At 54.0% G+C, this 14,357-nt stretch overlaps 1 protein-coding gene across 1 annotated transcript in view; it reads left to right on the forward strand.

Moving 5' to 3' along the window:
* The window catches only part of STIMATE (STIM activating enhancer), a 54,283-nt gene extending 40,337 nt beyond the window's left edge, over positions 1-13,946 (forward strand). Inside the window, exons 5-9 of the mRNA XM_040454820.1 lie at positions 1,471-1,592; positions 6,199-6,311; positions 7,349-7,426; positions 8,206-8,355; positions 10,223-13,946. Coding sequence (XP_040310754.1) covers positions 1,471-1,592; positions 6,199-6,311; positions 7,349-7,426; positions 8,206-8,355; positions 10,223-10,339 — 580 coding nt within the window. The 3' untranslated portion in view covers positions 10,340-13,946. The remainder of the gene's footprint in view (positions 1-1,470; positions 1,593-6,198; positions 6,312-7,348; positions 7,427-8,205; positions 8,356-10,222) is intronic.
* The last annotated feature ends 411 nt before the right edge of the window (positions 13,947-14,357 follow it).

The following is a 14,357-nucleotide window of genomic DNA, read 5'->3' on the forward strand; positions in this document are numbered from 1 at the left end:
AAGCTTTCGTGACTCTGAGGAGCTATGATTCAAACAACACATTTGTGTAGTATCTACTAGGTGGCAAGCGCTGTTCACATGTGTTAATTCATTTGATCCTGCCCTACAATTTAGATACTTTGGTTATCCTCATTTTACAGCTTGGGGAACTGAGGCACACAGAGAGGATGTAAGTTAAGTTCTCACGGCTCAGTAGTGACAGAGTGGAATTTGAAGCTGGCCAGTCTGGCTCGGGGCCCACTGCTGTCTGCAGGTCTCATCTGTGCTGGATAGAGGGTATGGAGCTTTCTGTCTTTGTTCCCAGGGCCTGGCGCACAGTAGGCATAAATATTTGGTGAGGAAATGAATGAACTGACGTGTGTATATGTATCAGGTGTTCTTGTTATTTTCAGGGTGAGCCTCAGATGTGAGAACCACTTGAAACCAATTAGATGTAAGCATCCGAGAGCAGTTTAGCTTAGGGCCAGCTGTGAACTTGGAGAAATTGCCTTGGAAGCAGTTGCTGTGCTTTGGTCTCTGGTCTGAGAGTGACCCCTTGTGATTTTAAAGAGGAAGGGCAGACGGGAGAAACCACCTTCCCCTCTGGTTTTCTTGCCACTCCAGGGCGCCCCTCCAGTATCAGTGTGCTGTGCATGTCGCCAAAGCCTGGGCCTTATCTTAGGGTGGGGGCTGTGAGTCTGCATAAAATGTCTGAAGCCTCAGAAAGTGGAAAGTGTCACAGTTGATCTGTGGCATCTGGCACTACTTTGAAGGCTTTCCGAGCCACTTGGCATCCCAGAGGGCTGTACCTGACCCAGTGATGGCCTGTCTCCTGCTTTGTGTGGAGAACTGGGGCCTGTGATCAGTAAGATCTGGGTACAGGCCCTCGAGGGAGGCCCTTTCCTTGGTGACGGAAGAGGTGCGTATCAGACACATGGGAACAGACCTTACAAGAACACATGATCAAGGTGGGAGTGCTCTTCCGACCCTCCTCCTCTCCTTCTCCTGTCATCGTGCCTTTTCCATGGGAATAAAGCTTCTACTCCTTAGAAGTACTTGTACTTGCCTCCATGGTAGGCTCTGAATCTGAAATATGGGGATGAACAAGGGCCACATGGCCCTGACCTGGAACAGGAGCACTGTCTCGGGGCTTTGGGTGGACTGGACCGTCAGGATGTGAACAGTGTCATGGAACAGACTCTTTTACTGAATTAAGTTCTGTTTCCCTGCTGACTCCCTTGCTGTTTCCAGGCACTCTGTCTTATGAGAGGTCTTCATTTGCTGGGAGTGTTTGAGGTCTTCCAAGTTTCTTTGTCCCTGATGAGTGTCAGCACACTGTCGTGGGGAGGCTTCGTTGGGGTTCCTGGGAGTGAGCCCCGCAGCCTCTTGCACGGGCCCCAGAACAGGCCAAAGTACCAGGGCATCAGGCTTGAAGTTGGCCCACCAGGGGCTCTTGCTTCCTGACAGTGCTGCTATGTCCTCTCCTCCCAGGTACCTCATCAACTTCCTCCTGGACGCCACCGTAGGCATGCTGCTCATCTACGTGGGCGTGCGTGCTGTCAGCGTCTTGGTGGAGTGGCAGCAGTGGGAGTCTCTGCGTTTTGGCGAATATGGTAACGTAGCATGGACATTGGTAACATAGTATGGAGTGTGGGGGGCGCTTCCTAGAGGGGGCTCTGCTCCTTGTCCCATACAGCCCTCCAGGCCAGTGGATTCAAGGGTTCAGGAGCCGGTGACTGTCTCCTCTGTATGCATGTGGGGCCAGTTCTGGTCCCCTGCTGGTATCTGAGTGCCACACATCTGAGGTGGGTAGGTACGCATATCACTGCCACTAGACGGCAGGAGCCAAGAGACCCTGGACACAGGGAGAGCCACAACATTGGCCTCTTCCACCAGAGGGCACTGGAGGCCACACCTGCTGGCTGTAAGGCCACCTCACTGTGCCGAGCTTCCCACTGAGTACACACCGCCTGCCCACCTCGTTAGAGAAGGGACGGCTCTTGGTTTGGGAGGTGCTCAGTAGGGAACTGGCCCTCTTTGTGCCGCATGTCTGTGCTTGTCCTGCCATTGGGCCATTTCACTACAGGGGCTGCAGGAGCAGGATGGAGGATTCTCCCCTCCCTGGGGCCAAGTTGCCTTGCTGCCTCCTGACAGTAGGCTGGCCCCCACCAGTTTCTGGCACATACGGCTGCCAGGGACACCAGGTGCAACCTCCCTCAAAGAGACGTGGCTTAAAACAGGTGACCTCTGGCTGCTGGCTCATCTTTGACCCACCCCCCCTCCCCTCAGGCCCCAGGGACAATGGCCTGGGCAGGAAGTTCCCCTGAGGCTGTCTCCCAGCACAAACACATCGCCCTTGACTTCGACTTCGTACTCCCAGGGAAGCGGATGGCTGTGGCCTGAGCAGGGCTGCAGAGACAGGAGCCTCCTTCAGGCCTTGCCACACCCTGGGAATTTCAGGACCACCTTCATAGCTGGTCCCTACTGTTTGGGAGCAGGAGCTCCTGGTCTCAGTGGGAACAGCATCAGCGGGGCCTTGGCCACATAGGGGCACACACAGAACAAAAGGGAAGGAATTCTGGACCTCCACTCTGTTTCCTGTTCATACCTTCCACAGAGCTCCTGGGTCTGGGCCTCAGAGCCGGTCACTCCTAGATGACTGAAAACTCACAAGGTACCAACATGTAAAAGGAGCCGATTCATGGAGCTGGCTCTGAGTGCCTTGGGTATTTCTAGAAATCTTAAGTAATTGTTTGTCTCCGTTGAGGGGAGATGAACTCAGGGGAGGGCTTTTCTTAGCCCCGTTACTCAATGCCTGGTGAGTCACGGACTTAAAGATAGTGTTTGACACACAGCGTGTGCTTCTGTGGTTCAAGAGAAGGCTTCTGAGAAGCCCCGAGTCATGACTCCTCAGCTTAGAGGACACACTCGGACCACAGCGTTGCCATCCTCACTTATAGGCTCATGCCCAGAGAGGTTAAGTGACACAGCGAGCCAGTGCACAGCTGAGGTGGGGCGGGGGGCGGGGGGGTCTCCTCTCCCACCAACTCCAAGGACGGTGCTGCTCACTGCTTGCCACTGAGACCCGTCCTGGAAGGCGGGGCTCTGGACTGCACTGTGGTGACCACTGCTGTGGGAGGTGTACCCATGGCCCCTTGATGACTCGAGGGAGGGGAGGCCAGGCTGGCCCTGTCACAGCAGGCACTTCACCCATCCCCAGCGGGTCGGGAAGGCAGCGGCTGTCTGAGCTGCTTGCTTCCGTGCGGTCCTGTCTTCCCACCACTGCATTTAGGAACCGGAGTCTTCAAGCCGGGTGTCTCCAGATGTAGCTGCCCCTTATCCAGGACCGTCCCGATTCCTCCCTCCCCAGGCTGACGGAGGAGGACAGCGCATGTGATGTTGCCTCATTTCTGTTTCTGTCCATGTTACCGGTTTCTATCGCTGCTATAAAAAGTTACCGGGAAATTAGTGGCTTCAAACCACACGGATTTCTTGCCTTACAGTTGTAGTTCAGACATCCCACGTGTGCCTCCCTGGGCTAAAGTCAAGGTGTCGGCAGGACTGGTTCCTTCTGGAGTCTCTAGGGGGGCACCCATGTCCTTGCTTTTTCCCGCTCCTAGAGGCTGCCTGCACTGCCTGGTCGTGGCCCCTTCCTCCCTCCGAGGGGCCTGCAACCGGTCCTCTCATGCGGTATCACGCTGACCTTCCAGCACCTCCTTCCAGCTTGAAGTGCCCTTGTGAGCACTCTGGGCCCACCTGGATACTACAGGATGCTCTCCCTTTCTTAGAATCTGCTGGTTGGCGACCTCCCTCCCCTCTGCCAGGTTACCTGACACGCGCACAGGTTCCTGGGACTAGGATGTGGTCTCTCTGTGGGACCGTTATTCTGTCTCCCGCACCTGTTGACCAGCCCACTGCTTGAGGCCATCGTTCCATGTAAGCCCCAGAGCTCTCTTCTCAGCTAAGCGAAGAAGAAGGGCTTGTTTTCTAGGTGCTTCCTTTGTCCCTAGAGGAGAGGGTGAACTTGCTGACAAGCACCTGGGACTTGAGGAATCAGCCACGCGGCCCTGAGGGGTGAGACGAGATCTAGGTGACAGGTGTGCTTGCAGTCAGATGACCAGGCAGCTTCTCCCCAAGCGGAAGCCCTGAAAGTGGGGTCTCTGCCCCAGGGGCACCAGTGGTTTGTGGGTTTTGCTGCCTGCCCCTGTCCTAATGGCCCCTTCCTGAAGCCTTGAGAGACAAACATGTTCTATCCGTTTGTCCCCTATTCCTGCGATTTATCCTGAGGAACTTATTCAATAAAAAAACACCCATGTGTGAACCTGAGGCTGTCCAGTGTGGTAAAAAGCAGGACACATCGAGAATGCCTGCCGTGTCTGTTTTTAAACGATGAGACAGTGGGGAACGTCTGAAAGGCTCTCAAATGAAACAAATCTGAAAAACCGCACGTGTGCCCATTCCATCTGGGGCTGCATGTGGTCCGGACACAGCAGAGGAAGGGACGTGTGGGAGCAGGTTTGCACAGGTTTTTTTACATTTTTTTCCACCATGTTTTTTATTAAAGCGTGTAAATGAAGCAAGCCGCAGCTGCAGCTAAGCTTTGAGGGGCAACACGAGGGGAGGGAGGAAAACACGTCCCCCTTTGTCAGTCACCTCAAACTGAAGGGCAGAGGGAGCAGACACACAGAGCAAGTGGGTTTTCTCTTGACATTAAGTGTGGCCCCTTGTTCTGTTGACTTTAAACACGCCAGTCTCCATTCAGAGATACTGCCGGCTAGTGCTCTGTCTCCAATCTTAATGATTTTTAACAAATATTTTGATTGGTTGTTTCTGAGATCTTTTCTCAGTAAGGTCACGTAGTTTACTGAGGGGATTACAGAACTCCATTAAAAGTCTGGCTAGGAGGGATTGTGCTTCTGAAGCGGTTTCTTGGCTCAGCTGTGTCTAATGCCAAAAGTGAAAGTAGACAGAACGAGCTCAAAGGAAGGCCCTTTGGCTCTTCTGCATGCCTTCTCTACCCTTCTCCCGAGGCTTTCCAGAAAAGGGAATGGCCTGATATTGTGTCCATTACAGCTGCGTGAAGGCATTCACTTGCTCTTCCACTGGCAGGCTCTGGCAGGGCTGGGGCCTGTGACAGGGATGGCTACGGAAACCATAGACTCCAACGAGAAGCTGGCGCCTTCTCTCTGGGTCACGTTCTCTTCTCACTGCCTATATTAGGGCCTTTGCCTCCCCTGAAAAGCTACCGTCCACCCTTGCTCTTCTGGTCAGCGGTGGTCATACAAGTGCAGCAGAGCTCCCAGAGCCAGCCCCGGGGACCCCACCGCACTCTCCCTGCGTCTCCCACTTTGGGGAGGCATGTGTGGCTCCCTGGGAGGCCCATCCTGTGGGTTCTGCCTGTCCCTGAGGATACAGATCCTTCCCTGGGACTGGTCCTCCACCCTTCCTTCTAGTCCCTGTTGAAACATTCTGGAGGCCCTCCAGGGCCTGCGTGTACCCCAGCTTGGACTGTTGGGATTTCTCCATTTCTCAAACACAGTGACTGATGGGATCACAGATGGACCCTTGGCGCAGCCCCAAGGCACAGCCCCTCACTGCTGCCCCCTTGCTGTGAGGGCTGCCCACTTTTCTTCTTTGTCCCCAGCCAAAGCTGTCTTGGGCTGCCCTGTGTAGACAGAATCAGAATCCCTCCAGTCCGAATTCTGCCTTCAGGGCTGAGGGCGGCAGGGACAGCCGGGGAGGGTAGGTGGGGGTAGCAGATGAGCAAAGAGGTTATCTGCTGCCATCGCAGTCACAAACATCAGCCAGCCCACAGATGGAGGAAAGGATGGGTGGCACCACAGTCACTGGAAAAATCAACAACGGATAATAATAGCAGTCTTGCTTCACACAGCTCTGCCAGTGGACAAAAAGAGCCAGCTCTCCGAGCCCCAGCAGGGAGCACTTACTAACTTTAGTTTTTTTAATTATATCTTAGAATCTCTTGAAAGAAATGCCACGCTGGTATCTCCAAATTAGGAATTCTCTGATTTTGTCTAAAACACTCACATTTGTCTACTTGCGCTGAAGTGATTCTTGGTGCTTTCAGGGCTCATTAAGTGGCTTTAGAGCCGGCATTCTGGTGTGAGCTGGGGGCGTGAGGGCTCACAGGAGTGGTGGGTACGGGACAGAGGTGTGATGTCCGGGCCCCACGTGACTGCACACCCACTGTCCCCACAGGAGATCCTCTGCAGTGTGGAGCCTGGGTTGGGCAGTGTGCTCTTTACATCGTGATCATGATTTTTGAGAAGTCTGTCGTCTTCATCGTCCTCCTCATACTTCAGTGGAAAAAGGTTTGCCTCTTGTCCCTTCTCTACCAGCTCCTTGGGACACCAAGCAAGGTGGTACTTTTTCCCCTACCTCCCACACATTCCCAACCTTATTAGAAAACCAAATTTGTTGTTTCTTTCTTTCTTGCCTGCATGAATGCAGCCTGGATTCCACGTGATAGGGCCGCCTGTCGAGAGCAGGAGCTTGTTTTTCCACTTAGCCTCCATCTCTTTGGATCATGCGAACGTCTGCTCTAGGTTAAGCTTTGGGATACGTAATGGAAGTAAGAGTCTCTGCCCTCAGATTGCTTACTGGCTGATGCGGTCTTTAGGCCTCATGACTGCAACCCTCAGGAGGGTGCTCTCTACATCTGCACATGTCCTCACGCACCCGTCTTTGCCAGTGGTTTAATTGAGCCCTTTGGTGGCACAGGAAGCTCCTGGTTGCACGTTGTTCTCAGGGTTCCCTTGGCTTTGCCCTCTGGCCCCAGTGCCCATTTCTTCCATGTGGCCACATGAAACCAGCCAAAGAGCCTTCGGAAACAAGTAGCTCAGAACTTGGCTTTCCTTTGGTTTTATTTGTATCTGCTTTTTATTTTTTAAGAAAATAAACCAAGGCTTTTCAGAGCTGTTGTCCTTCGGGAGGTGGTTGGGGTGCAGGACTTATGTAAGAAAGCGGCCTGGCACCTCATTGCTAGTGCCTGTAATGAGCATCCACTGACCTCACTCCCTCTATCTCCCCAAAGCCTCCCCACCCTCCATGCCTCTTGGTGTGTGGTTGTAAGCCCACTACATTTCCTGAGTCCACAGCCCTGGGCAAGCTGTGAAAGCCCTAACTGCTCCAAGTGCTCTCCCTGGCCTGCCTTGTTAGCAGTCACACTTCGGGACAGCCTGTGCAGCCCTGGGCATGAGGTGCTCTACCCATCAGAGTTTGGGGGACTGTGGTCTAAGCTATGCCGCCCTGCTCAGGGCCTCATGGATTGACCCGTGCCGCCACCCCCACCCTCAGGTGCCTTCCCTGTGGTGTCTCCCTACCTCACGGAGTCTGCTTCTCTTTACAGGTGGCCCTGTTGAATCCCATTGAAAACCCAGACCTGAAACTGGCCATCGTCATGCTGATCGTCCCGTTCTTTGTCAATGTCAGTGCCATGTTGCATTTTCCTACCCCCACGTGCTCTCTGCCTTCCAGTGTCCCATTCACAGTTCAGAGTCTGACAGAGAAAGCCCCTTTTGGCCCCCACGTCCCTCTGTGTGAGCATTTGCCCTCGCTCCACCCCCACTCCAGACGTGAAGATGGCAGGATTGCTTTCTCAACAGGCACACCCCATGCTCCAGGCCCCCTGTGCAAGATGGAGGGTCCCGGGAACTGTCTTGCCCTCCCTGCCAGGGGACCTCCCACCAACGAGGCCCCACCACATGCATGACAAGGATTTCTAGATCAGGATGCCAGGCTTCTCTCCCTGTCCTTTACACAGAGCTCCAAGAGAAACTCACAAGCACACTGGCTAGAATTAGGAAACAGTGAGAAGAAATGCTACAGGCACCTGGGGCTGACAGACATGGCCGACTATGCAGGCCAGCCACTCAGCCCGTGGAAGGAGCCCCAACCAGGAGCCCAGAGACCTTGTTAGTGGCTAAGGCAAAGGCTCAAGGCAGGCTGTCCCCATCAGTCACCACCACTCGGGGTGAAGAGGGCCAGGGCTTTCTTGCCGGTTCTCTGATAAGAAAGTAGAAACAGAGGAAGTGGAGAGTGGGTGTCTCTTTGAAAGCTTGTGAGAGAGAGCAGGGGGACTGGATGAGGGTTTTCTTCCCCTTGTCCTGGACGTAATCTGGAGCGGGTAGGAGGCATGCCGATGGGGTCTGCTCTGCTTTCACAAACGGCTTATCCCGGAGTAACGCTCAGGTTCCCTCCCCACAGGCTTTGATGTTCTGGGTAGTGGACAATTTCCTCATGAGAAAGGGGAGGACGAAAGCTAAACTAGAAGAAAGGGGAGCCAACCAGGACTCGAGGAATGGGAGTAAGGTCCGCTACCGAAGGGCCGCATCCCACGAGGAGTCAGAGTCTGAGGTAGGGCTGAGCCCCCGTGCTACCACCTGACCCAGGGAGGTCTCTGGTCTCTGTTTGCATCTGGTCCTCTCAGCACTAGCCAGGGGGAGAGAGAAGAGGCTGACAGCTCCATCTGGCAGGGACCCATCCCTGCAGCCCCTGGCCTTCCCAGGGCAGGAAGGTGGAGCACCCAGTGTGGTGAGGGCTCCGACAGTCCCTCCCCAATCCCTCCGCCAGTGGAGGAAGACAGGGAAGGGAGGGGCTGCCTTTCCCTGCCTTTCCTTCCAGGGAAGCTGGCACAGACTCTCCTGAGCCTGATCATTGACCTTTAAGCATTCAGGTGTTTGAATCCCTGCCCACCACTACAGAGCAGCGGAAGTGTTGGCTGAGCTCACTAGAAAAGTCTAAAACGTAGGGGTAGCCAGACCTTCCCAGGGAACCTCACCTTCCCATATTTTCAGGTTTCCTACATTCAAGGGTTTGGACTTGGAGGAGACTGGTGGTCATAACTAGGAGCATGGAGGCAAAGTTACACTCCCTGGGCAGCCTGCACTTCTGTGTGCTGCAGGGTGAGGCCAAGGCTGCCTCCTGAAAGGGCCTTGTCAGCCCCCAGGGTGGGGCTACAGAAATGGCTGTGGTGACATCTTCCCTGAGAGACCTTCAGACTGCATGAGGTGAACGTGTCTGAAGAGCTCTCTGTAAGACTGATCGTTTTGAGATTGAGGTGTTAACGAAAGCCCTGTGAGGACCCTGGAACAGTCTGTTTAACTCCTGGGGGCATCCTGGAGGGAGTTTTGGAAGCTGGGTAGAAGAGCAGGACAGAGGGTAAGCCCATGGCTTCTCTAGGGGTGCCTAGGATCCGACCCGGGGCTTGTCGTGTTGCAAGAGCCTGGTGAACATTGGGTGAATGACAGACAGCACTACAGGCAGAAGCAATGACTCATGAGCAGTCGTGCTCGTGTGGTAATGCATCTGGGCAATGTGAAATCCATCATGGCCAGAGTGGCCTGTGTTCCTCAGGGTAGGATGGGATGACAAGAAATGAGGTACAGGCAAAGGTCTCGGCGAGACAGGCAAGGTGCTTTGTGATTGGGGCACACATGTACAGGCAGTCGGGAGCCAGAGAGAAGGTTTAATCTGGGAGCCAGCCACCAAGGGAGTGGTCCAGGAAGAGGTGATGTCCCCATCCTGCCCCCGGGAGAGCATGAGCTCATGGTCCCCTGTACAGCTGCAACTGTCCCTGTCCTTCTGTGGTGCCCAGAGGTCTGCGGAGCCAGGCAAGTGGTGTGGCAGGTTGGCAGTGAGTGAGTTTGCCCTGGATGCCCTTGCTCCGTGGCCGCGTCATTCCAGGGATTCAGAAGAGTGAAGGGCTCCTTTTGTCTTCACAAGTTACAAAGTTGGCTTAAAGCAGCTGCTCTGAAACCCACTTGCCTCGTATGTGCTCCACAGATGTTCTTTTCCTCTTGAGAAAGGGGACCCTTTTGTTTGCTTTTGCTGTATTGAAGGCAACTTCAAAGACCTGTGATGCCCCTGGTCAAGATTGGGCTTTTTTGCCAGGATGACCTTAGGTTGTGGGTCCTTGCTGAGTTTGCTCTGACTGGGGTTCCGTTCCAGCCGGAGGTTGGATGGAGAAGTGGGGAGCACTCCAGAGAGGTGGGTATGTCAACTCGATGCTGGTTTCAGTAGCCCGTGAATATCCTGAGAGTAAGTGAAGTCTGGGGTGGTCTCACTCTGTAAAGGGGCCTCCCCATCACCCTTTCCTCAAGAAACACGAGACCAGAGGCCTCCCACAGGGGTAGGCACCCTGGTGCTGGGGTGGAGGGAGGGCAGAGGAAGAAGGCACCGCTGGTGGTGACGCAGACCGTGCCTCCCCCGCCCCCCGCCTCAGATCCTGATCTCGGCCGATGACGAGATGGAGGAGTCTGACGTAGAGGAAGACCTGCGCAGACTGACCCCCCTGAAGCCCGCGAAGAAGAAGAAGCACCGCTTCGGGCTGCCCGTGTGACACACTCCTGCGCTGGGGTCAGGTTTGGGGGCCCAGCCGGCTGCCGGGTCCTTCCTTCCCTCCTCCCTGCCCTTCCTCTTCTACCTCCGCCCCTCTTGCCGTCTCCGCCCCCTCCCAGACTACTGTGACTCGACAGAGGGAGGACGGGCCGGCGCCGAGGGGTTTGCGGCAGCCGGAGGCTCCCACTCAGTTGCACTACAAACACTGACCAAATATGCAAGCGAGGCATTTTGTCTGTCTGTCGTTGTCCCAGACGGTGTTGTGAGGGACCCAGAAGCCCCGTCCTGTGTCTGGCTGGGTGGCATCGAGGAGGGAAACACGCACACACACAGGCTGTGGGCAGAACCTTTCCGCAAGGCTCTGGGCGTGTGGACACATAACACGTTTGGGGCTAAAAGTCACTCATTGACCAAGTTGGAACCGCAATGCTTTCTTACTCGAAATGGCTTTGTAACTACTGATTTCTAAAGCCGGTTTTATGAGCTGTCACAGTGTTAATGTTTTTTGAGTATGTGTTTATTTCCTATGGGACTAATGGGCAAAACATAGATTTTTTAAGTCTTCCGTACGCTGTTGACTTTTATATTTTTAAGTTATATTTTCATACTATTGTATTTAAAAACTCTTTTTAATCCCCAAAGAAATGGGTTTGTTTGCCTTCCATGAGATGTGAACTGGTGGGAAGAAAAAGTCAAGAGTTTTGTTAATTTGGAATATTTGTAGGCAATCTGCGATAAGATGAGGTAAATGGTCTCAGCAGGAAGGGAGATGAAGCCTTATCTGAAAGGAACAAACCCAGTGAGTCTGTGTAGGGCAGGCCTGACTGGGAGGCAGCTGGTCTGAAGGTCGATCTAGGGCCCCGGTGCGTGTGGGACAGGAAGTGCTCTGTCCAGTGGCTTGGTTTTTCTGCTGGCAGGTAGAGGTTTTAGTTAAATGTGACCAAGAAAAGAGCCTAAGAGGTCTGTGTCCAGAGAAACTGAGACCTCGAGGCCAGCCCTGTGTGTTCCCTGTCTCTCTTCAGAGCCTCCAAATCTGTAGTTTAAAATTCAGTCTGGGCCTCCTTGCCTCCCACTGGTGCAGCCTTCAGAACCAGCTGCTGGACCAGCCCCAGGAACTTCCTCTCAGGCTGCCCTCTGCCTCTTGTCTTACTGCATCCCCTTGTTTTGCACAATAGTCTGAGGAACCCCTGCCTGCCCAGTGATCCTGTTTCTCACGTCCTTCAAAGATACAGGGCAGCTGGGGACGGGGCAGGTTGAGGTGCAAGAGTTTACCATCTGCCTCCACAGGTAGGCGAGGTGCTTCTAAGCCCATGTGCCCTCCCCGGGGAGCGGCCCCACTCCTCAGCATGGCCACAGGCCCCCGTAGCTTTAGGAGTCTGCTGACCACAGTGGAATGGGTTGGCCTGGGCACTTGCCCTGCTGTGGAAGCAGCACGGTGGAGCAGCCAGGGTTTTGTCACAGCCCAGAGGCAGCCACAGAAGTTAAGGAATAGATAACTACACCACTAAGGTGGGAGCTGGAAGTGAGACAGGTGCAGAGAGGCCACCTGGTCCAGAACCTTCCTTTTAGACCTACATACAAAAGTGCTGCCCTTACGTAGATTGGGTCTGAATTGCAGCGTGGGAGCCAAACTGTTAAGCCCTGGGCCTGCCTCACCTTTCACATCCCACCCAGGGGCAGGGCAGGGGGAGTGGGCTTCTCAGCCCTTCTTCCTGTGGGAGTCTGGACCCAGAGGGCTGAGAGGAACTGGGACCTGTCACTGCCGTGAGCAGCGACTCTGCAAAAGTGGGCATCTGCCACAGGAGGCAAGATTGCGTGCAAGACTAGAGGCTGTGTCCGCTTCTGCCCTCATTTAGGCTGTTAACCCCCTCCCGTCCCTGGCCACGGTGAGGTGTCTGCCCTGGAGAATCGGTGCTGGGGAAGACCAGAATTAACGTTGTGCCTGCTGCACATCAGCCCCTCGTGGCATTGCTGGCTCCCTGTACTTTTCCCTCCTGTTTCATTTTGTCTGAACAACCTGTGCCCATCGCTGTTTCCTGCACCTTACTGAGCTCAGAATCAGAGATGTGCTTTCAGCCTTGAGCTCCAGGCACAGCGAGTGGGAGAGACACAGTCCACGAAAGATGGAAAGTAGGGGTTATGTAAGCCTCAACAATCTGCTCTTCCGAAGGCCCTTCCCAGTGCCTGCTGGGCAGTGGGTTTGGGGGACAAAGTGGTGGAGAGTGAGTGGCGGTTTTTCCCTGTATCCTGATTTTCAATAAGGGCTTTAGTCTCTGAGCCACAGTCATAGAGCTGGCTGACTAGGGGATGAGTGTCTAATCATAGAGGGCCTTGTGGTGTGTGGGACTGGACAGTGTGGCCTTGCCTGTTTGGCCTTATCTTCCTGTGTGTGTGTGCATGGGTGTATAACACACACACACACACACACACACACACACACACAGAGAGTTTGTATTCCCTGGAGTGTTTCCTGCAGTCACTGGGGGTTTTTCTGTGGTACACTGTCCCAGGAGAGACCAGATGCAGAGGGCCATGGTCAGAACTTCCCCTGAGCTGTCCTCCTTCCCTCCCTGGGATGAGTCTCCTCTCCACCTGCCCCAAGGTGCCTTATGAGGTACAGCTCTTTACCCAGCCACATGGCAAGCGTCACTGTGCTTGAGAAACCATGAGACACCAACTGGACATTGTGTGCTATCGTGGACCTAGGCCAAGCCATGCATGATGAAAGCTTATAAGTCAAGGTCATGAACAAGTTTCTTGTAACTGATGGAAATAACCTGATGAGGTAAAACTGTCACATCTCAATGGAAGGAATCATTGTTGGCCTTATTTCCTTTTGTTGTCAGTGGCATGTGGACAGTGGCAAAGGGGGATGTTGGTGAGATCCTGGGCGGCAGTGGCTTCTTGGTCTGCTCAGAAGACCTTCAAGATAAGGGCCCGTGGCCCATTAGTTAACCCACAGGCATGCTGGTGGCCTCCTGCCTCAAGCTTTAACTCATGCCCCTTCCTGGCAACAGGGAGTCCTAGGCGAGTATTGTCCTATCATGCCTTTAAAGGGAAAAGATAAGGCTCAAATCCTAGGCAGTGTAGTCCTGTGGCCTGCAGCACAGAGGCCCCATCTGTCAGCTGCCCAGGAGCCCACTCTGGCCTCCAGACAACAACTCACTGGCCTTTTCACAGCCAGGCCAACATAGACGGCTCTAGGAACTTCTCATTGGCCAAAGCAGCCACCTTGTAGGGTGTAGGGTTGGCGTTGAGATGTTGCACACACTTCCAGCCAGGAGTGGAGAGCTCTCTGCTTTGCCCTGTGCGGCACTGGCAGTTCTGAAGGGCTTTGCTCTTGGTGAGGGACTTCTGGTCCAATGGCTGTCAGCTCCTTGAGCTCCTGGCTGGGTGGGTGGGTTGGTTTCATTTGATTTCTCTTTTCATGATGTTTCTTAGAACTCAGACCAATGTGAGCAAACCATGGCCTATTTCCACTGCCCTTCTGGTGGGGGTGTTTAATCAGTGATGACTCACAGAAACCCATTTTTGAAATGAAAGGGAAGATGATGTACTTAACATTGTACAATGGTTTACAATAAAGTTTCACATCTTAATACCTTTTTTTTTTTTTAAAAAAACCCATCACTTGTGGCTGTTGGTTGTGTGTTCTTTGGAGTTGAAACAGCTTAATGGGGTCAAGAAGATTTCCCCAGTGAGTTAGAAGATTCTCCCCCAGGAAGCCAAGTGTGAATGAACCTACATCACCTCGTGACACACACCGGAGCCAGAATCTGCCAAGGGAACAAGCTAAAAGTACTCTTGCCTTTTCCACTTACCTGTTAAGGCGAGTAAAAGCTGCTTTACCTCCCACTGAGGAGCAAGCAGTACTGGGAGATTGAGGGGTGAGGAGCAAGGCCACGGGGCTGGCAGGCAGGTGCCTCCCTGGGCAGAGCCAGCTGGGGTGGTGGGATTGGGGGCAATGCCAAAGCACCCTTCCCAGGCTGGGCCCACCCTCGGTGCCTTTCGGCCCCATT

Source organism: Herpailurus yagouaroundi, unplaced genomic scaffold (assembly GCF_014898765.1).
Source record: "Herpailurus yagouaroundi ecotype Mexico unplaced genomic scaffold, PumYag 213, whole genome shotgun sequence".
NCBI classification, from domain to species: Eukaryota; Metazoa; Chordata; class Mammalia; order Carnivora; family Felidae; genus Herpailurus; species Herpailurus yagouaroundi.